This window comes from Nicotiana tomentosiformis, chromosome 2, assembly GCF_000390325.3.
Source record: "Nicotiana tomentosiformis chromosome 2, ASM39032v3, whole genome shotgun sequence".
NCBI lineage: Eukaryota > Viridiplantae > Streptophyta > Magnoliopsida > Solanales > Solanaceae > Nicotiana > Nicotiana tomentosiformis.
The window spans coordinates 10,600,686-10,622,859 of NC_090813.1; the positions used below are offsets into that span (position 1 = coordinate 10,600,686).

General features: G+C 39.6%; 1 protein-coding gene across 1 annotated transcript; it reads left to right on the forward strand.

Moving 5' to 3' along the window:
- Positions 1–10,236: 10,236 nt before the first annotated feature.
- Positions 10,237–13,959, forward strand: LOC138904335 (uncharacterized). Its single transcript, XM_070192836.1, has 3 exons — positions 10,237–11,005; positions 12,797–13,106; positions 13,422–13,959. The coding sequence occupies exons 1-3, from the start codon at positions 10,237–10,239 to the stop codon at positions 13,957–13,959; spliced, it is 1,617 nt and encodes a 538-aa protein (XP_070048937.1).
- The last annotated feature ends 8,215 nt before the right edge of the window (positions 13,960–22,174 follow it).

Below are 22,174 nucleotides of genomic sequence, written 5' to 3' on the forward strand. Positions count from 1 at the left end.
CAAGGAATATTTAGCATGTTTCTGCTTCCGTATGCATATTCAATTTTTTCTTGTGAGTTTCTTCTGTTCTTTCATGTCAAATTGCCTAGAAACTGAATTTGGTGTGAGAAGTTGTAGAGCCGTTTGAATAAGAGATACCAGTTCGCTGATATAGGGCATATAGTGCGCCTCTATTTTGCTCTAAATGAATTTTTTTTTTTTAGATAGATAGATTTAAAGTCGTTTTAATTAAGTACTAATATTTTATTTTAATATTAGCCCCGCATAGAATTTTTTTTATTTGTTTTGCTAATATGGTAGTAATTGTTTGCCAATTATTTTTACTTTATATTGGCTTTCCTTATATTCAGTTTTAACAAATATTTTACCAAGTAACTTCCCAAAAACGTGAGATTCCGTGAGTTAACTGAATTGGAGATTTAATAATTTTTAAGTTTTTTTTTTAAATTTCAAATAATTTTTGAATCTCCAAATTTGTTGGAGGTTTGTCCTAAATTTTGACACATGTTGAATTTTTATTTTGACACTTGGCATAATCATATGGATTTGCTTTTCTTATTCTATATAGATAGATAGATAGATTTAAAGTCGTTTTAATTAAGTACTAATATTTTATTTTAATATTAGCCCCGCATAGAATTTTTTTTATTTGTTTTGCTAATATGGTAGTAATTGTTTGCCAATTATTTTTACTTTATATTGGCTTTCCTTATATTCAGTTTTAACAAATATTTTACCAAGTAACTTCCCAAAAACGTGAGATTCCGTGAGTTAACTGAATTGGAGATTTAATAATTTTTAAGTTTTTTTTTTAAATTTCAAATAATTTTTGAATCTCCAAATTTGTTGGAGGTTTGTCCTAAATTTTGACACATGTTGAATTTTTATTTTGACACTTGGCATAATCATATGGATTTGCTTTTCTTATTCTATATAGATAGATAGATAGATTTAAAGTCGTTTTAATTAAGTACTAATATTTTATTTTTATATTAGCCCCGCATAGAATTTTTTTTATTTGTTTTGCTAATATGGTAGTAATTGTTTGCCAATTATTTTTACTTTATATTGGCTTTCCTTATATTCAGTTTTAACAAATATTTTACCAAGTAACTTCCCAAAAACGTGAGATTCCGTGAGTTAACTGAATTGGAGATTTAATAATTTTTAAGTTTTTTTTTTAAATTTCAAATAATTTTTGAATCTCCAAATTTGTTGGAGGTTTGTCCTAAATTTTGACACATGTTGAATTTTTATTTTGACACTTGGCATAATCATATGGATTTGCTTTTCTTATTCTATATAGATAGATAGATAGATTTAAAGTCGTTTTAATTAAGTACTAATATTTTATTTTTATATTAGCCCCGCATAGAATTTTTTTTATTTGTTTTGCTAATATGGTAGTAATTGTTTGCCAATTATTTTTACTTTATATTGGCTTTCCTTATATTCAGTTTTAACAAATATTTTACCAAGTAACTTCCCAAAAACGTGAGATTCCGTGAGTTAACTGAATTGGAGATTTAATAATTTTTAAGTTTTTTTTTTAAATTTCAAATAATTTTTGAATCTCCAAATTTGTTGGAGGTTTGTCCTAAATTTTGACACATGTTGAATTTTTATTTTGACACTTGGCATAATCATATGGATTTGCTTTTCTTATTCTATATAGATAGATAGATAGATTTAAAGTCGTTTTAATTAAGTACTAATATTTTATTTTTATATTAGCCCCGCATAGAATTTTTTTTATTTGTTTTGCTAATATGGTAGTAATTGTTTGCCAATTATTTTTACTTTATATTGGCTTTCCTTATATTCAGTTTTAACAAATATTTTACCAAGTAACTTCCCAAAAACGTGAGATTCCGTGAGTTAACTGAATTGGAGATTTAATAATTTTTAAGTTTTTTTTTTAAATTTCAAATAATTTTTGAATCTCCAAATTTGTTGGAGGTTTGTCCTAAATTTTGACACATGTTGAATTTTTATTTTGACACTTGGCATAATCATATGGATTTGCTTTTCTTATTTTATATAGATAGATAGATTACACTTTCATTTTCCAGTCAAAGCAACGAGTCTTTATGTGGACGAGGAAATGATAAAAGAGAAAAGCATACTGTTATTCAACAACTAAGCAACCACAACACACACCAGCAGCAAGAGTTCCCGCATTCTCCACAGAACCACGAGGAGATTGCATCCCCACAGGTCAACTGGTTGCCCTTGTCGCCACAACAAGTATTGCCGGAGAATCTGGACATCGAGGATCAACTAACCCCACTAGAGCCATTATCCCCTTTGAACATGGAGGAGGCAGTGGCTATAATGCTCGATCCCGAACAACAGGCGCCATTCATCCTCGATCAAATTCTCCGGAACATCACACTGCAGGAATCACTGTCAATTACAGTCCACGAAAACAGAGAAAAAGGTGCTTTATAAATGTCCCAACAAACGTCATGAGGATTGCGATGAACATCCGCTCCTACCCACTCTCAATCCTCCACAAATATGTTATTTCGATAATTCCAACACTGACGGGGGAGGACATCTCGATGGACAATGGGGTCGACCACCCACTGACCACCCATTTGCGCATGTCACTAGCTCCGGGCGAGAGTTTGAGGATCGTTAATGAGCCCCAGATGAAGATACTTCTTTGAAACTGCAGAGGGTGCAACAACCCTGAATTCAGGCGGAGCTTCAAGGACCTCATAGACTGGAACAACCCTTCCATCATCTGTCTTACAGAGAAACGCATGTAGAGTCACTACGGTCTCATGGATTTTGTTAACTTTACTGACCTATTTGATTTACTGCAGATGGATACTCAGGAGGTGCTGCCCTAATGTGGAAGCAGGAAGAGCTTGAGCCCGACCCAGTCACCACTACTGATTAGGTGATCCATGTCAATATCTAGGTTAGAGGAACATCACACTGTTGGCTTTTATCCTTAGTTTATGCAAGTACGAACCTAGCTAATAGAATATTTTTATGAAATAACCTAGAAACTGTAGCTAAGAATCATACTATGCCATGACTTCTCTGTGGGAATTTTAATGAAGTAACATCTACTTTCGAAAAGTTTGGAGGAAGACCAATAAATAATGTTAGGATGGCTGCCTTTCTAAAGTGCATATAAAATCTCAATATGATTGACGTAGGGTTCATGGGACCCAGGTTCACGTGGACAAATAAAAGAAAAAAAAGGGCCACCAAATCCTGGAATGGCTAGACCGCTTCTTTGCCAACCTGGACTGGGTGGGGACATACCCAGATGCGCATGTGGCTCATTTGTCCCGTACGTACTTTGATCATTGTCCCGTTATCTTGAAATTAACAAAACCTATGAATAAATCCGCTTACATATTCCGCTTTGAAACAATGTGGTTATACCATCCTGATTTTAACATATCGTTAACTATCATTGGTCAAACAACATATGTTACATGAATGCCATATCATCCTTTACGAAACATGTGGAGTCATGGAGCAAGAGCACTTTTGGAAATATCTTCCAAAAGAAACAAACATTACAAAATAGAATATTAGGTATCCAAAGTATGCATCCTACCTACAAAAGGGACTTCCACATAGACCTTGAGGAACAACTCATTCTCGAATATAATGGAATCTTAAAAAATGAAGAGGACTTCTAGAAATTAAAATCTTGAGTCCAATGGTTAAATGATGGAGATGCCAATACTAAATTCTTCCACATCTCGGCTATCCATCGAAGCAAGAAAAATAAAATCCTAGGACTCGATGACTCTGTAGGCAATTGGATTTTTGACTGACAGAATATACGGAACATAATCTTAATCACTTTACAGACATTTACACTAATGAATTACCCTTTTGGTCTAGACATGTTACCAATAATCCAAGCACTCTCAATATCCTCAGTGACAGAGATAAATAATTTCTTAGTTGAGACTTAAATGCCTTAGAAATTCACAAAGCAATAAAGTCTTTTAAGCCACTCAAAGCACCCGGACCAGATGGTATTCACCCAATATTTTTTCAAAAATATTGGGCGGACACAAGTCCCTCAATTATCAACACATCCTCACAAGATTTCCAAATCCTTACAATTGACCCTAAGATAAATAAGACATATGTATATCTTATCCCTAAGATAAAAAATCCACAGTACATCTCCCACTATAGACCTATTAGCCTTTGCAACACGATTTACAAGACAATTACCAAAATTATTGTTAATAGGATATGACCATTCCTTAACAAAATAATTAGCCCTAATCAGTGCGGCTTCATTTCGGGAAGATGTGCTATTGATAATGCAATGATAGTTCAGGAAGCTATTCACTCCTTTAAAAAGAATCGAGGAGGCATAGGGAAAATGATGCTTAAACTAGACTTAGAAAAAATATTTGATCGCCTGGAATTTTCGTTTAATCGAAACTCCCTACATGCCCTCAACTTTCCTGTCAAATTAATAACACTAATTATGAATTACATCTCAACATCATCTACCTCTATCATAGCTAATGGTCAACCGACCGATTTATTTAAACCTTCTCATGGCATACGCCAAGGGGACCCACTGTCACATACCTCTTTATCATATGTATGCAATCAGTTACTAGGTACATTGACCATGTTGTGGACATTTGTCAATCGAAACCTATAAAAATTAGACGATCAGGACCCCCCCCCCATATCCCACCTCCTATTCGCAGATGACCTTATCCTCTTCTCTGAGGCAAATGCAACTAGTGTTGCCTCTATCATAAATATCTTCAACTCCATTACCCAACAATCTGGTAGCGGATAAACTTCACAAAATCAAAAATCCTCTTATCAAAGAATGTGGATAGCAACACCTAGAGCAGGCTCTCCACAATGCTAAACATTAAGGCAACAAACCATGTAGGGAAGTATCTTGGCTTCCCAATTACCAATCTACAACCAAAAAGCTTTGACTATTAATTTATCCTTGATAGAATGAATACAATACTAAAAGGCTGGAAAGCAAAGCTCCTAACCCAAGCAGGAAGAACCACCCTTATTCAGTCAGTTCTGGCAGCTATACCAACACACTTAATGCAACTCAATTACCTGCCTACGTCTACTAGAAAACATATAGACCGCGTTCAATGAGACTTCCTATGGGGATCAACTGCAAAAAAAGAAAGAAGGGTTCACCTAGTTAATTGGGATACTGTAACATCCCCAAAACAAGAAGGAGGCCTGAGCCTTGTCAATTCCAAGAGACAAAACCTAGCACTCCTTTGTAATATCATTTGACGCCACTACTACATCCCAAAAAACCTATGTGCACATGTGGTAGGTCAAAAATATCTGGCAAGGCAGGAGCATAAAGATTTCATCTCAAACACAACTGACTCTTATGTGTGGAAGAGCCTTGTTAGAGCTCATCCCTTCTTTGTAAAAGGATTAGCTTGGAATGTGGCGAATGGCAACCGTATTAATCTTTGGAAGGACAACTGGGTCATCGCCCAGCTACCTCTAAGGGCTCGCATCCACACGACCCAAAATTCCCACCTTCGGGACCGTGATGGCGCCTAACATTTCACTTGCTAGGCAAGCCAACGTTAGAATAATATTAGCCAATTTTTAAAAAAAATTAAACTAACTAATAACAAAGAAACAAATGCAGAAGTAAGGTCTGAAATGTAGTGACTAATCTATAATAATAGCGATGTCTAAATACCATCCCAGAACTGGAGTAACAAGTGCACGAGCTTCCAAAATAATACAAATAAGTGTCTGAATAAAATTGAAGCTGTTTGAAATATAATACACAGCTGAGATAATATAGAAGGGGATTTCAGAACTACGAATGCTGTGCAGTTATACCTCAAGTCTCCACTGCTAGCTGTATCCAGGCAAATCTATAGTACGTTGCTGGGACCAACTCCGAAATTTGCACAAGAAGTGTAGAGTACAGTATCAGTACAACCGATCCCATGTACTGGTAAGTGCCGAGCCTAACCTCGACGAAGTAGTGACGAGGCTATGACAATACACGTATGCAAATCACCTGTACAAGTATATACAAATACAAAGTAACAATAATATAACAAATATCAATCTATAAATTGGGAGGGAACATGCGAAGGGGAATGATATAATAATTTCAGCAGGAGGAGTGTCACTAAGCAGCCAATTAATTTATCAACAATAAAATGAGCAAATGATAATATGAAAATGGCACGGTACCACCCTTCGTGCTTTTACTCTCATTTGACACAACATCACCCTTCGTACTTTTACACTCACAAATGGCACGGCAACACCCTTCATGCTTTTACACTCACAAATGGCATGACAACACCCTTCGTGCTTTTACACTCTTCCTTACCATGAAAATAATAATATAAATTCAGAAGAGTATTTAAGTGCAGGGATATACACTTATCAATCAATTCAATACCAAAATACCGACTTCACCTTCCAAAATATTCAACAATAATTAAATGAATAATAATTTCACGAATAATGATCAAATAATCAATAATAAACTTAAGCAGGAATAACTTAATTAAATAGATAATTATTCACAATAAACAAATTCCACTCGCATGCTTTGACTCAACCACAACGCATAAGTACTCGTCACCTCACATATACATTGTACCCGCATATTAAATCATGTAGAAAATAGACAATTAAGTTGTGAGACCCCAGGTGTTTCTCTATTCTCTTACGTAATATACGTAACGTGGCGTGGTTATATAGGTATATATGATTGAGTATAGCACATTGGGAGAATAAGACTGAAAATGTATGGTAATATCAAGGAACTAAACTAAAGCTTTAAGTCAAAGGAATCCCTTAAACAAAGGTTCATGGTTAAAGAAATGGCTCGGGTAGCACCCCGCGCGTTCGGAAGGTTTAAGTTAACTTGCACCTGTGGGATAAGACTAAGAGTATATAATATGCTAATAATAATGTGTTATGAGGTATTATAATATCACACTGATCACATTTTAAGTTTTGGAGTCAAGCAAGTTGCGAAATAAAGGTCGGCAAAAGTTATCGTAAATTTCTCTAATAAATTTTTTAAACTTTGGGTCAAATGTATCAGATTATTTCTCCCAATATATAAAGCTTTATGGGACCCACAACCTACCAAATCGAAGGTCTACGAGTCTAGTTTGTAACCAAATAAATATCACATCAAACCGACATTAGAGTAAAGAGTTATGACTGTTTTACCGTGGACTGTCCGGGCTTAAATCGGGTCGGGTCGCGAACCGGTGGTATAAGTCGGAAAATCCGACTTTTAAGACCCCAAAACATTTCATCTTCGTCCCAAAATAGTGCGAAAGCTTAAGAGAGGGTTTTATGGTGTTCTTGAGTGATTAAGGTACGTTTTTAATAATTTCTATCGTTAAAGTTTGCCCCCGTGCCTAGAAGCGCAATCTCTACGCTTTGCAATCGTTTTTCCCCTTCTATTAGCTGTGTTTGGAACTATTTTTGGAAGATAGGAAATTGTTGTTCTTTTTGGTTCTTCAGGATTTATACTTGGTTTGCCAAGGTAATCATCTTGGGACTCTTTTATGATCGTTTTTTACAAAGTTCTACGGGCGTTTCGTCAAGTTAGGGTCATATGGCAAATCTGTCAATTTAAACTCATTTATGAACTATTTATAGGTGCGTATAAGCTGCATATATATAGTGGTTTCGAAGCTTAGGACGTAAGGAACAACTTTTGTGAAGGAACTACAGGCATTCGGACGTTCGTTGGAGAGGTATGTTAGGGCTAAGCTTCGTCTTTCCTTTTAGCACGAATTTTGGAAAATTCCTAAGACGTCAAATGTGATATTTTACTATTCTGTTGCTAGAAAGACCTTCTGTGAAAGGCATTGGTATCGTAGCTGAAGTATTTTTATGATGCTATTAGGTTGATATTCCACTCGTTCGGTTAAAAGGGGTATTCGACGTCTATATATGTCATTTTGTCGGCTTTCTTACATATATGTCCATATATATGAATTCTTATTCGTCTTTGGGTTGTGTGACTTAAAAATAAAGGCATTTAGTATTTGCGATCTGTCCTTCTTCCTTGTTAAAGTGTATTTTAAAATCTCTAAAGTGACACGTCGATTTCAAAATTCTCAAATATAATTTTTATGTTTAAACTACTAAAATATTTGATTTTTTTGAAATACTTTCTTTTACTAATTATCAAGAAATCAGGTATAAGGACTAAGTGAAGCACCTTAAGCTTTTTATGAACATATTCAGAGTTAAGTTATCTTTCTAAAAGTCAAGTTAAGTTTTAAAACTTATTAAAAAAAGATATGAGGTTCCACGAGACATTTGTATGCGATACGAAGGTGATTATGAGATTATGAGAATAAGAGTACCAATGAGCCAAGGTTGGCTAAGTTCTTGTTATGGCCTATTATGTGCATTCAAAGTTCATATCATACATGACATATTATGCATGGACTTCGAGCTATAATCGGAGGTAAGGGGCCTATTTGCCCGAAAGACTATATATATTGTACAGATGGCCACAGGTTGGCAATATGATACCGGTTAGCTACCGGGAGAGACCGCTATTGCTAGCATTTAGTTGGGTATGTCATGGATTTACATCAATATATATGTATTCAGGACATACGATTACACGAGCATACCATGCATATTTTATTACTATGAGGTCAGATGTCGGCCATGGAGGCTATCAGAGTTTCAGTGTCAGGTGGTATCTTTATTACCTTTTTACATCAGCTATGTATGATTCTACTTTCTGCCTTACATACCAGTACATTTTTATTCGTATTGATGTCCCGTTGCCTGGGGACACTGCATTTTTGTTTCGTGCGTGCAGGTCCAGGTAGGGACTCTAATCGACCCCTCTGCTAGGATTTCGGGGTTCAGCTGTGAGTTGGTAAGCTCCATCTCTTCCTGGAGCTTTCATAGTATGGTTACTTTTGTTGTACAGTTTGGGTATAGTTGGGGCCTTATCCCGACAGTGCTTATGACACTCTTAGAGGCTATTGTGGACATAATATTCTAGGTTTCTTTTTGCTACTTTCAGTCTCCAGCCCATAGGCTTGGCATGTATATATAGGTGTGTAGGCATGTATGTCTTCAGTCGCGGCCTCGTCAGCCAACTAGTATTTTATTATTTTGGCTTGTCTACCTATGTTTATATGGCTTATTGTTATTTATGTCATAACCTTACGGTCCAGGCTTAGTATTTTAGATATTGTGCTGCCCGATCTGTTATACCCCCAATCTAGTTAACTAGTATGTTTAGTGGCTAACTCGATCGAATACAGTATCGAGTGCCAGTTGTGCCTCCCCTAGTTTGGGGCGTGACAAACTTGGTATCAGAGCAGGTCGTATCCCAGGGAGTCCGCAAGCCGTGTCTAGTAGAGTCTTGCTTATGGGTGTGTTGTGCACCACATTTATAATCAGGAGGCTATGAGGTATTTAGGAATGGTTACATTTCTTTCAATTAATAGATCGTGCAATAGAGCGAAGTTATAAGAACATATGAAATCTAAATTGTGCTTTGTGTTTCCTATCTAATAGACTACCTACGCTTAGGAGATGGCACAGCGAGAGATAGGTATGGATCCGGGAGAATGTACCAGTCGTTCCCCACCGGGTCAGAGGGATTGATTTCCCTTAGAGGCTCACAATGAGTCTCCAGTACCCCTAATTTCAGCTTCCCCAGCACTTGTTGGAGCCCAGGGAGACACAGTACCCCCAGCCTCACCAGTTCCATTGGTACCTGAGGCAGCTAGAGACACAGGACCTCCAACACCTATTGTTCCCCTATCAGAGACTGGGGAGCAGGGGATGAGGGAGGCTGTTCAGTTGCTGACTAGGATGGTTTCTATTCATGAGCTACAGCTAGAGTCAGGAGCAGATGCCCGGAGAGATCGGATAGGAAGCTCGACAGTACGAGAGTTTCTTCACTTGGCCCCTCCATTATTTACAGGATCCAGTTCCACTGAGGATCCCCAGGACTTTATAGACCATATGTATAGAGTATTGAGGGTGATGCATGTCTCCGTCACTAAGGCTGTGGAGTTGGCTTCTTTTCGACTACGTGATGTAGCCGTCCTATGGTATGAGGCATGGGAGAGATCTAGAGGACCTGATGCTCCGCCAGCAAAGTGGGAGGACTTCTCTGAGGTTTTTTTAGCCTATTATTTGCCACGGGAGTTTTGGGAGGCCCGTCTTGACTAGTTTCTTAGCCTAAAGCAGGGGGATATGAGTGTGAGGGATTATAGCCATAAGTTTAATTCGTTGGCAAGGTATGCACCAGATATAGTACGTACCATGAGGGCTAGAGTTCATCATTATGTGGATGGTTTGGGGGATCATCTGATTAGAGACTGTAGGGTTGCATCCCTATCGGATGATGTAGATATTTCCCGCATACAGGCTTTCGCTCAGACTACAGAGGACCTTTCCCGTCGGATTCGTGATACTCGCAGGGATAGGGAGCAGAGTAAGAGGGCTCGTACTATGGGGTCTTATAGGGAGCCACGAGTTGATTTTAGGCCCCCACTCCATCGATATCCACCTCGGTCAGCAGGTAGTTTCCCACCACAGATGCAGGGCCAGTGGTTTGATCGTTATATTCAGTCAGGACCAGGGCAGAGCTCAGGCCAGCCTGAGGGCCATCGACAGGAGCGTTCTGCACAGATGAGACAACTTACTCCTCCATGTACTCAGTGCGGTAAGCTTCACACCGGGCAATGTAGACAGGGTTCGAGTGCATGTTTTCATTGTGGGCAGACAGGACATTATATTAGCCGGTGCCCGGGGTTAGGCAGAGGTACACCAGCTCAGCCTTCAGGATTCACAGTAGCCTCTTCGCCCTCAGTCCGTGCTCCCCGACCAGGTCCACAGTCTACTCAGGGCCGTGGTAGGGGGAGAGGTGGAGGAGACACCTCAGGTTCTAGTGGTGACCAGAACCGCTTTTATGCACTCACAGGCCAACAGGATTCAGAGGCATCACCAGATGTAGTCACAGGTATATTGACAATACATTCTCATGCCATTTATGCATTGATGGATCCCGACTCTACATTTTAATATATTACTCCATTTATTGTTGGTAAGCTTGACATGAGATCTGAGTTGTTGCCACAGCCAGTTGAGGTGTCTACGCCAGTTGGCGACTCTATTGTAGCTAATCATGTCTATCGAGATTGTACAGTGTTAATTAATGACCGTCCAACCTCTATTGATTTAGTTGAATTGGTTATGCTAGACTTCGATGTCATTATGGGTATGGATTGGTTGGCAGATTGTTATGCTAATATTGATTGTCGTGCAAAGTTGGTCCGATTTCATTTTCCTGGTGAGCCTGTCCTTGAATGGAAAGGTAATGCAGCCACGCCCAAGGGTAAGTTTATTTCATACCTTAGGGCTCGGAAGTTTATTGCTAAAGGTTGTATATACCATCTGGTTCATGTTAGGGATATAGATAAGGAGCCAGCGACTCTTCAGTCGGTTCCTATTGTGAATGAATTCCCGACGGTATTCCTTGACGAGCTTCCAGGAATTCCCCCCGAAAGGGAAATCGATTTCGCTATAGATTTGCTTCCTGATGCGCAGCCTATATCCATTCCTCCCTACAGAATGGCTCCTGCAGAGCTAAGGGAATTGAAGGAACAACTGAAGGACTTGCTCGATAAAGGCTTTATTAGGCCAAGTACATCCCCATGGGGTGCTCCGGTGCTCTTTGTTCGAAAGAAAGATGGGTCCTTGCGGATGTGCATTGACTACATGCAACTAAATAAAGTCACTATCAAGAATAAGTATCCTCTTCCACGGATTGATGATTTGTTCGACCAGTTACAAGGTGCCAAATGCTTTTCGAAGATCGACTTGCGATTCGGTTATCATCAGCTACGAGTCAGGGATATTGATATCCCAAAAACAACATTTAGGACGAGGTATGGCCATTTTGAATTCCCTGTCATGTCTTTCGGGCTTACAAATGCCCCAGCAGCCTTTATGGATCTTATGAACCGGGTGTTCAAACCATTCTTGGATGAATTTGTGATTGTGTTTATTGATGACATCCTAATATATTCACGATCGGAAGCCGAGCATGCCGACCACTTGCGAGCTGTATTGCAGACTCTCCAAGACTACAGGTTATATGCTAAATTCTCTAAATGTAAATTTTGGCTAACTTCTGTAACTTTTCTTGGTCATGTTATTACCGGTGATGGTATCAAGGTTGATGGCCAAAAGATTGAAGCTGTGATGACTTGGCCGAGGCCCTTGAATCCGACAGAGGTTCGTAGCTTTTTAGGCTTGGCAGGGTATTACCGAAGGTTTGTGGAGGGATTTACCTCTATCTCTGCACCATTGACGAAACTGACACATAAGGGAGCTAAGTTTCAGTGGACTGAGGCATGTGAACAAAGTTTTTAGGAACTAAAGAAAAGGCTTACTACGGCACCTGTCTTGACTCTTCCGGATGGCACCGAGGGTTATGTTGTATATTGTGATGCCTCGAGAATTGGCCTATGTTGTGTTCTTATACAGCATGGTAAGGTTATCGCGTACGCCTCCAAATAGTTGCGAAAACATGAACAGAACTATCCTACGCACGATCTTGAGTTAGCCGCAGTTGTATTTGCCCTAAAGATTTGGCGGCATTATCTATATGGGGTTCATATTGATGTTTTCACCGACCACCAGAGCCTTCAGTATTTATTTAAACAGAGGGAGCTGAACCTACGACAAAGAAGATGGCTAGAATTACTAAAGGACTATGATGTTGATATTTTATATCATCCCGGCAAAGCTAATATTGTTGCTGATGCCCTTAGCCGGAAGTCCATGGGCAGTCTAAGCCATGTTGAAGCTGATAAGGTCAAGATGACCAAATATCTATGCAAGCTAGCTAGTTTGCAGGTGCGTTTGGTAGATGCAGAGGGTGGACGCATTCTCGTTCAGAATACGGCAAAATCTTCTTTTGTTACTGAAGTGAAAGAACGACAACACGAGGATCCTGAGCTTATAAAACTGAGGGAAAGTATTCCACAGCAGCGACAACCTTTATTTGAGCTAACTGGAGATAGAGTCCTTAGATACCAGGGCCGCTTATGTGTACCGTCAGTAGGAGAGCTCTGTGCCAAGATTCTTTCGGAGGCCCATTATTCTAGATATGCAGTTCATCCCGGAGCGACAAAGATGTATCGGGACCTTCGACATATCTATTGGTTGAATGGAATGAAAAAAGATATCGCGGAGATGGTAGCCCAATGTCCCAACTGCCAGCAAGTTAAAGCCGAACATCAGAGGCCTGGAGGCCTAACTCAGTGTATTGAGCTTCCATTATGGAAATGGGACATGATAAATATGGACTTCATCACTGGTTTGCCTCGCACTCCACGGAGGTATGATTCTATTTGGGTAATTATTGATAGGCTTACAAAATCTGCTCATTTTCTGCCAGTCAGGATGACATATTCAGCCGAGGATTATGCCAAGCTTTACATTCGAGAGATTGTTCGCTTTCACGGAGTGCCATTATCTATTATCTCTGATCGAGGGGCTCAATTTACAGCATATTTTTGGAAATCTTTTCAGAAGGGTCTAGGCACGCAGGTAAATCTTAGCACCGTTTTTCATCCGCAAACTGATGAACAGGCAGAGCGTACTATTCAGACAGTTGAGGATATGTTACGTGCCTGTGTGCTAGATTTTAAAGAAAGTTGGGATGATCATCTACCTCTTATTGAGTTCGCTTATAATAACAGCTTCCAAGCTAGTATTCAGATGGCTCCTTACGAAGCACTACACGGGTGGAAGTGTAGGTCGCCGATCGGTTGGTTCGAGGTCGGGGAAGCAGAGTTGCTAGGTCCTAACTTAGTCCAGCAAGCAATGGAAAAGGTAAAACTTATTAGAGACCGGCTGCGTACAGCACAAAATTGGCAAAAGTCTTATGCAGATGTTCGACGATGAGACTTAGAGTTTGATGTAGAAGATTGGGTTTTCCTGAAAGTATCGCCTATGAAGGGCGTCATGCGATTTGGAAAGAAGGGGAAGCTCAGCCCCAGGTATATTGGACCGTATAAGATTATTCGGAGGATTGGTAGGGTGGCGTACGAGCTTGATTTGCCTTTAGAATTGGAAGCAGTCCATCATGTGTTTCATGTATCTATGTTGCGGAAATGCATTGGAGATCCTTCACGTATTACGCCCATTGAGGATATTCACATTGCTGAAGACTTATCTTATGCAGAGGTACCAGTAGTTATTTTAGATCGGAAGGTAAGGAAGCTTCGAACTAAAGAAGTGGCTTCCGTGAAAGTGTTATGGCGAAATAACAACATCGAGAAAATGACCTGGGAAGCTGAGGAGGAAATGAGGAAGAAGTACCCCCACCTATTTACGACTTAAGGTGAGTCGCATTTTAATAATTGCCAATTATTTCTTTACAACAACTTAATTGGATTTTAAATGACTTGAAAGTGCAATTTAAATTTCTTATTGCGAGATAGCTATACAAAGCCTAGTAGTTGGAATCTTCAGAATTTGATTTATACTTTGCAAATGTAACAAATATAGCCTCGCAAATAACGTATTAGCGGACAAGAAATGAAACCAAAGAATTGACTTGACCCATTCGCGGACGAATGTTCTTAGGGAGGGGGAGACTGTGAGACCCCAGGTGTTTCTCTCTTCTCTTACGTAATATACGTAACGTGGCGTGGTTATATTAGGTATGATTAGGTATAGCACATTGGGAGAATAAGACTGAAAATGTGTGGTAATATCAAGGAACTAAACTAAAGCTTCAAGTCAAAGGAATCCCTTAAACAAAGGTTCATGGTTAAAGAAATAGCTCGGGTAGCACCCCGCGCGTTCGGAAGGTTTAAGTTAACTTGCACCTGTGGGATAAGACTAAGAGTATATAATATGCTAAGAATAATGTGTTATGAGGTATTATAATATCACACTGGTCACATGTTAAGTTTTGGAGTCAAGCAAGTTGCGAAATAAAGGTCAGCAAAAGTTATCGTAAATTTCTCTAATAAATTTCCTAAACTTTGGGTCAAATGTATCATGATCATTTCTCCCAATATATAAAGAGTTGTGGGACCCACAACCTACCAAATCAAAGGTCTACGAGTCTAGTTTGCAACCAAAGAAATATCACATATAACCGACATTAGAGTAAAAGGTTATGACTGTTTTACCGCGGACTGTCCGGGCTGAAATCGGGTCGCGAATCGGGTCGGGTCAAACAAGTGGTATAAGTCGGAAAATCCGACTTTTCAGACCCCAAAATATTTCATCTTCGTCCCAAATCAGTGAGAAAGCTTAAGAGAGGGTTTCATGGTGTTCTTGAGTGATTAAGGTACGTTTTTAACGATTTCTATCGTTAAAGTTTGCCCCCGTTCCTAGAAGCGCAATCTCTACGCTTTGCAATCGTTTTACCCTTCTATTAGCTGTGTTTGGAGCTATTTTTGGAAGGTAGGAAATTGTTATTCTTGCTGGTTCTTCAGGATTTATACTTGGTTTGCCAAGGTAATCATCTTGGGACTCTTTTATGATCGTTTTTACAAAGTTCTACAGGCATTTCGTCAAGTTAGGGTCATATGGCAAATCTGCCGATTTAAACTCATTTATGAACTGTTTATATGTGCGTATAAGCTGTATATATATAGTGGTTTTGAAGCTTAGGACGTAAGGAACAACTTTCGTGAAGGAACTACAGGCATTCGGACATTCGTTGGAGAGGTATGTTAAGGCTAAGCTTCGTCCTTCCTTTTAGCACGAATTTTGGGAAATTCCTAAGACGCCAAATGTGATATTATACTATTCTGTTGCTAGAAAGACCTTCTGTGAAAGGCATTGGTATCGTAGCTGAAGTATTTTCATGATGCTATTAGGTTGATATTCCACTCGTTCGGTTAAAAAGGGTATTCGACATCTATATATGTCATTTTGTCGGCTTTCTTACATATATGTCCATATATATGAATTCTTATTCGTCTTTGGGTTGTGTGACTTAAAAATAAAGGCATTTAGTATTTGCGATCTGTCCTTCTTCCTTGTTAAAGTATATTTTAAAATCTCTAAAGTGACACGTCGATTTCAAAATTCTCAAATATAATTTTTATGTTTAAACTACTAAAATATTTGATTTTTTTGAAATACTTTCTTTTACTAATTATCAAGAAATCAGGTATAAGGACTAAGTGAAGCACCTTAAGCTTTTTATGAACATATTCAGAGTTAAGTTATCTTTCTAAAAGTCGAGTTAAGTTTTCAAACTTATTAAAAAAAGATATGAGGTTCCACGAGATATTTGTATGCTATACGAAGGTGATTATGAGATTATGAGAATAAGAGTACCAATGAGCCAAGGTTGGCTAAGTTCTTGTTATGGCCTATTATGTGCATTCAAAGTTCATATCATACATAACATATTATGCATGGACTTCGAGCTATAATCGGAGGTAAGGGGCCTATTTGCCCGAAAGACTATATATATTGTACAAATGGCCACAGGTTGGCAATATGATACCGGTTAGCTACCGGGAGAGACCGCCATTGCTAGCATTTAGTTGGGTATGTCATGCATTTACATCAATTTATATGTATTCAGGACATACGATTACACGAGCATACCATACATATTTTATTACTATGAGGTCGGATGTCGGCCATAGAGGCTATCAGAGTTTCAGTGTCAGGGGGTATCTTTATTACCTTTTTACATCAGCTATGTATGATTCTACTTTCTGCCTTACATACCAGTACATTTTTATTCGTACTGATATCCCGTTGCCTGGGGACACTGCATTTTTGTTTCGTGCATGCAGGTCCAGGTAGGGACTCTAATCGACCCCTCCGCTAGGATTTCGGGGTTCAGCTGTGAGTTGGTAAGCTCTACCTCTTCCTGGAGCTTTCATAGGATGGTTACTTTTGTTGTACAGTTTGGGTATAGTTGGGGCCTTATCCCGACAGTGCTTATGACACTCTTAGAGGCTATTGTGGACATAATATTCTGGGTTTCTTTTTCCTACTTTCAGTCTCCAGCCCATAGGCTTGGCATGTATATATAGGTGTGTAGGCATGTATGTCTTCAGTCGCGGCCTCGTCAGCCAACTAGTATTTTATTATTTTGGCTTGTCTACCTATGTTTATATGGCTTATTGTTATTCATGTCATAACCTTACGGTCCAGGCTTAGTATTTCAGATGTTGTGCTGCCCGATCTGTTGGGCCCCCAGTCTAGTTAGCTAGTATGTTTAGTGGCTAACTCGATCGAATACAGTATCGAGTGCCAGTCGTGCCTCCCCTAGTTTGGGGCGTGACATAAGTCCTACTCCCTCAAATCAAGGTTAACCACGACACTTATCTCGCTTTGCAACCAAATTCAAAAATCCAATAAAACTTTGCCTCACGAATTCGTGTACGAAATCCTCAAATCTGGTCATAAACAATTCAATATACTCAATACAAATCGTAGGAATTAATTCCATATGAATTTACTAATTTTTTGGATTAAAATCGAAATTCATCTCAAAAATCAATAGTGGGGCCCACATCTAGAATCTCGAAAAAACTTACGAAATCCGAACACCCATTCCGAGATGAGTCCAACCATATAAAAATTACTAAATTCCGATGTCAAATGGACCTTCAAATCTAAATTTTTTGTTTTTGGAAAGTTTTACAAAAAATCCAATTTCTTCTATCTAAATCCAAAATAAATGATGAATATAGACATGGATTTCTGAAATATAATCACTTTTGGTTATAGAACACTTACCCAATTCAAAGTCGTGAAAAATCCCTTTGGAATCGCCAAAATCCGAGACTCAAAACTAAAAAATGAGTAAAAATGGCTGAAACCTGATTTTTATGTATTCTGCCGAGTTGTTTCACATCTGCGGCCCGAATTTCGCATCTGCAGACTCGCTTCTCCGAGGTGGAGTCCGCTTCTGTGCAAGGCTGCCCCTTTCCCCTTTCCCGCTTTTGCGACGCATGGGCCGCGTCTGCGGTCGCGCTGCGACAGCTCATCCGCTTCTGTGGACTGTCCGCTTCTGCGAGGCACGGCTCGCTTCTGCAAGCTCGCTTCTGCGGCCAAGACTTCGCAGAAGCGAAGGCACCAAAAAGAGCAACTTCCAAATTTTGCTTAAGTCCAATTTTTGTTCTGATTTCGATTCGAATCACACTCGGGGTACTTGGGACCCCATCCGAATATATCAACAAGTCCCATAACATAATACGTACTTACTCGGGGTCTCACGTCACGTCAAACAATGCTGAAATTATAATTTACACCTCGATTTGAATTTTGAGTTTCAAACTTTTCAATTTACAAAACTTGTGCCTAAACATGTTAAATGAATCCGGAATGACTTGAAATTTGGCACACAAGTCATAAATGACATAACAGAGCTATTCCAATTTTCAATTCCGACCATGATATCAAAAAGTCAAATCCATGGTCAAACTTTGGAAATCTTTAGCCTTTAAATTACTAGTTTCCGTTAAATGGTCATAACTTGAGCTAGGGACCTCCAAATTAAATTTCGGGCAGACGCCCAAGTCCCAAATCACGATACGGACCTACCGGAAGTGTCAAAATACTAATCTGGGTCCGTTTGCTAAAATTGTTGACCAAAGTCAACTCATTTGAGTTTTAAGGCTCTATTTCATATTTAATCTATTTTTCACATAAAAACTTTTCAAAAAATTATACAGACTGCGCACGCAAGCCGATGAATGATGTATAGCGATTTTTGAGGTCTTCGAACACAGAAATAATTATTAAATTTAAAGATGACCTTTTGGGTCATCACATTCTCCATCTCTAAAACAAACGTTCGTCCTCGAACAGAATTAGAAAAAGTACCTGAGCTGGTGAAAATGTGTGGATCTTTACTCCACACATCCGACTCGGACTCTCAAGTAGATGCTTCTACCGGTTGACCTCTCCATTGTACTCGAACTGAAGGATAACTCTTAGACCTCAACTGTAGGACCTGCCGGGCTAAAATAGCTACCGGCTCCTCCTCATAAGTCAAATCCTTGTTCAATTGGACTGAGTTGAAATCTAACACATGGGACGGATCACCAAGATATTTTCGGAGCATAGACACATGGAACACCGGATAAACTGCTGATAAACTAGATGGTAGTGCAAGCCTGTAGGCTACTTCACCCACCCTTTCAAGAATTTCGAAAGGTCTAATATACCTAGGGCTCAACTTGCCCTTCTTTCCGAAATTCATTACACATTTCATAGGTAAAATCCGGAGCAATATTCTTTCTCCAACCATGAATGCAATATCACAAACTTTACTGTCGACATAACTCTTTTGCCTAGATTGAGTTGTGTGACGTCGATCTTGAATAACTTTGATTTTGTCCAAGGCATCCTGTACCAAATCGGTACCCAACAACCGAGCCTCTCCCGGTTCAAACCAGTCAACTGGCGAACGTCATCGCCTTCCGTATAATGCCTCATATGGAGCCATCTGAATGCTCGATTGGTAGCTATTATTATAAGCAAACTCCGCAAGTGGCAAGAACTGGTCCCAAGAACCTCCAAAGTCTATAACACAAGCGCGAAGCATATCTTCCAATATCTTAATAGTGCGCTTTGACTGTCCGTCTGTCTGTGGATGAAATGCTGTACTCAATTGAACCTGCATGCTTAACTCACGCTGTACAGCCCTCCAGAAATGCGAAGTGAAATGCGTACCTCGATCAGAAATGATAGACACGGGCACACCGTGAAGGCGGACAATCTCACGAATGTAAATTTCAGCTAATCGCTCTGAAGAATAGGTAACTGCCACTGGAATGAAATATGCTGACTTGGTCAAACTGTCTACAATGACCCAAACTGCGTCGAATTTTCTCTGAGTCCGTGGAAGCCCAACAACAAAATCCATAGTGATACGCTCCCACTTCCACTCAGGACTTTCTAACTTCTGAAGCAAACCACCAGGTATCTGATGCTCGTACGTAACTTGCTGACAATTCAGATACCGAGCTACAAATGCAAATATATCCTTCTTCATCTTCCTTCACCAATAATGTTGACGCAAATCTTGATACATTTTGGCGGCACCTAGATGAATAGAATACCTATAACTGTGTGCCTCTTCAAGAATTAATTCACGAAGCCCATCCACATTAGGCTCACAAATACAACCCTGCATTCGCAGAACTCCATTTTCACCCACAACAACCTGTTTGGCATCACCGTGTCGCACCGTGTCCTTAAGGACAAGTAAATGAGGATCATCATACTACCGCTCTCCGATGCGCTCATATAAAGAAGACCGAGCGACTGTGCAAGCTAGGACCCGACTGGGTTCCGAAACATCTAACCTCACGAACTGATTAGGCAAAGTCTGAACATCTGCAGCTAACAGTCTCTTACCAACCGGAATATACGCAAGACTGCCCATACTCACAGCCTTTCTACTCAAAGCACCAGCCACCACATTGGCCTTTCCGGGCTGATATAAAATAGTGATATCATAATCTTTCAACAACTCCAACCATGTTCTCTGCCTCAAATTGAGATCTTTTTTCCTGAACAGATACTGCAAGCTACGATGATAAGTAAATACCTCACACGAAATATCGAAAAGGTAATGTCTCTAAATCTTCAAAGCGTGGACAATGGCTGCCAATTCTAAGTCATGAACAAGATAATTCTTCTCATGAACTTTCAACTGCCGCGACGCATACGCAATCACCCTGCCATCTTGCATCAATACTGCACCAAGCCCAACGTGAGATGCATCACAATAGACCGTATAAGATCCGAAACCCGTGGGTAATACCAACACTAATGTCGTAGTCAAAGCAGTCTTGAGATTCTGAAAGCTCAACTCACACTCGCCTGACCATCTGAATGGGACACCTTTCTGGGTCAGTCTGGTCAATGGGCTTGTTATAAGATGAAAACCCCTCCACGAATAGACGAAAATAACCTTCCAAACCCAGGAAACTCCAGATCTCTGTAACTGAAGTAGGTCTAGGCCAATTCTGAACAACCTCAATCTTCTTAGGATCCAATTTTATGCCTTCTGCCGATACAACATGCACCAAAAAGGCAACTGAGTCTAACCAAAATTCACATTTTGAAAATTTGGCATATAATTGATTATTCATCAAAGTCTGAAGCACACTCCCAAGATGCTTCTCATGCTCCTCTCGACTGCTGGAGTAAATTAAGATATAATCAATGAGTACAACCACAAAAGAATCCAAATAGGTTTTGAACACCCGATTCATCAAATCCATAAATGCACCTGGGGCATTTGTCAACCCAAATGACATCACTAGGAATTCGTAATGCCCATACTAAGTCCGAAAAGCTGTCTTAGGGACATCAGATGCCCTAATCTTCAACTGATGGTATCCAGACCTCAAGTCAATCTTTGAAAACACCTTGGCACCCTGAAGCTGATCGAATAAGTCATCAATTCTTAGCAGTCGATACTTTTTTTTGATAGTAGCCTTGTTCAACTGCCGATAATCTATACACATTCGCATTGAGCCATCTTTCTTCTTTACAAATAGTACTGGTGCACCATAGGGCGAGACACTGGGTCTAATGAATCCCTGATCAAGTAAGTCTTGTAACTGCTCCTTCAATTCTTTCTACTCTGTCGGGGCCATACGGTATGGTGGGATAGAAATAGGCTGAGTGTCCGGAGCTAAATCAATACAGAAGTCAATATCTCTGTCGGGTGGTATTCCCGGCAAATCTATAGGAAATACTTCTGGAAATTCACGAACAACTGGTACTGAGTCCATAGAAGGAACATCCGCACTGGGGTCGCGAATATAAGCCAAATAGGCTAGACACCCTTTCTCGACCATACACCGAGCCTTCATATAAGAAATAACACTGCTGGTAGAATGACCAAGAGTTCCTTTTCCCTCTAATCGAGGTAACCCCGGCATGGCTAGGGTCACCGTCTTGGCATAACAATCTAATATAGCATGATAAGGTGACAACCAATCCATTCCCAAGATGACATCAAAATCTACCATATCAAGAAGTAGAAGATCTACACAAGTCTCAAGACTCCCAATAGTAACCACACATGAATGATAGACATGATCTACCATGATAGAATCTCCCACCGGAGTGGACACACACACAGGAGCACTCAGAGAATCACGAGGAA

What these genes read in the sequence shown, in the direction of transcription:
- LOC138904335 (XM_070192836.1), top strand. Translation starts at nt 10,237, where the DNA reads ATGAGTGTGAGGGATTATAGCCATAAGTTTAATTCGTTGGCAAGGTAT. An exon ending in ATCACCAGATGTAGTCACAG is followed by an intron (nt 11,006 to 12,796) that starts GTATATTGACAA and finishes ATCCCGGCAAAG; the next exon opens with CTAATATTGTTGCTGATGCC. An exon ending in CAGGGCCGCTTATGTGTACC is followed by an intron (nt 13,107 to 13,421) that starts GTCAGTAGGAGA and finishes AATTATTGATAG; the next exon opens with GCTTACAAAATCTGCTCATT.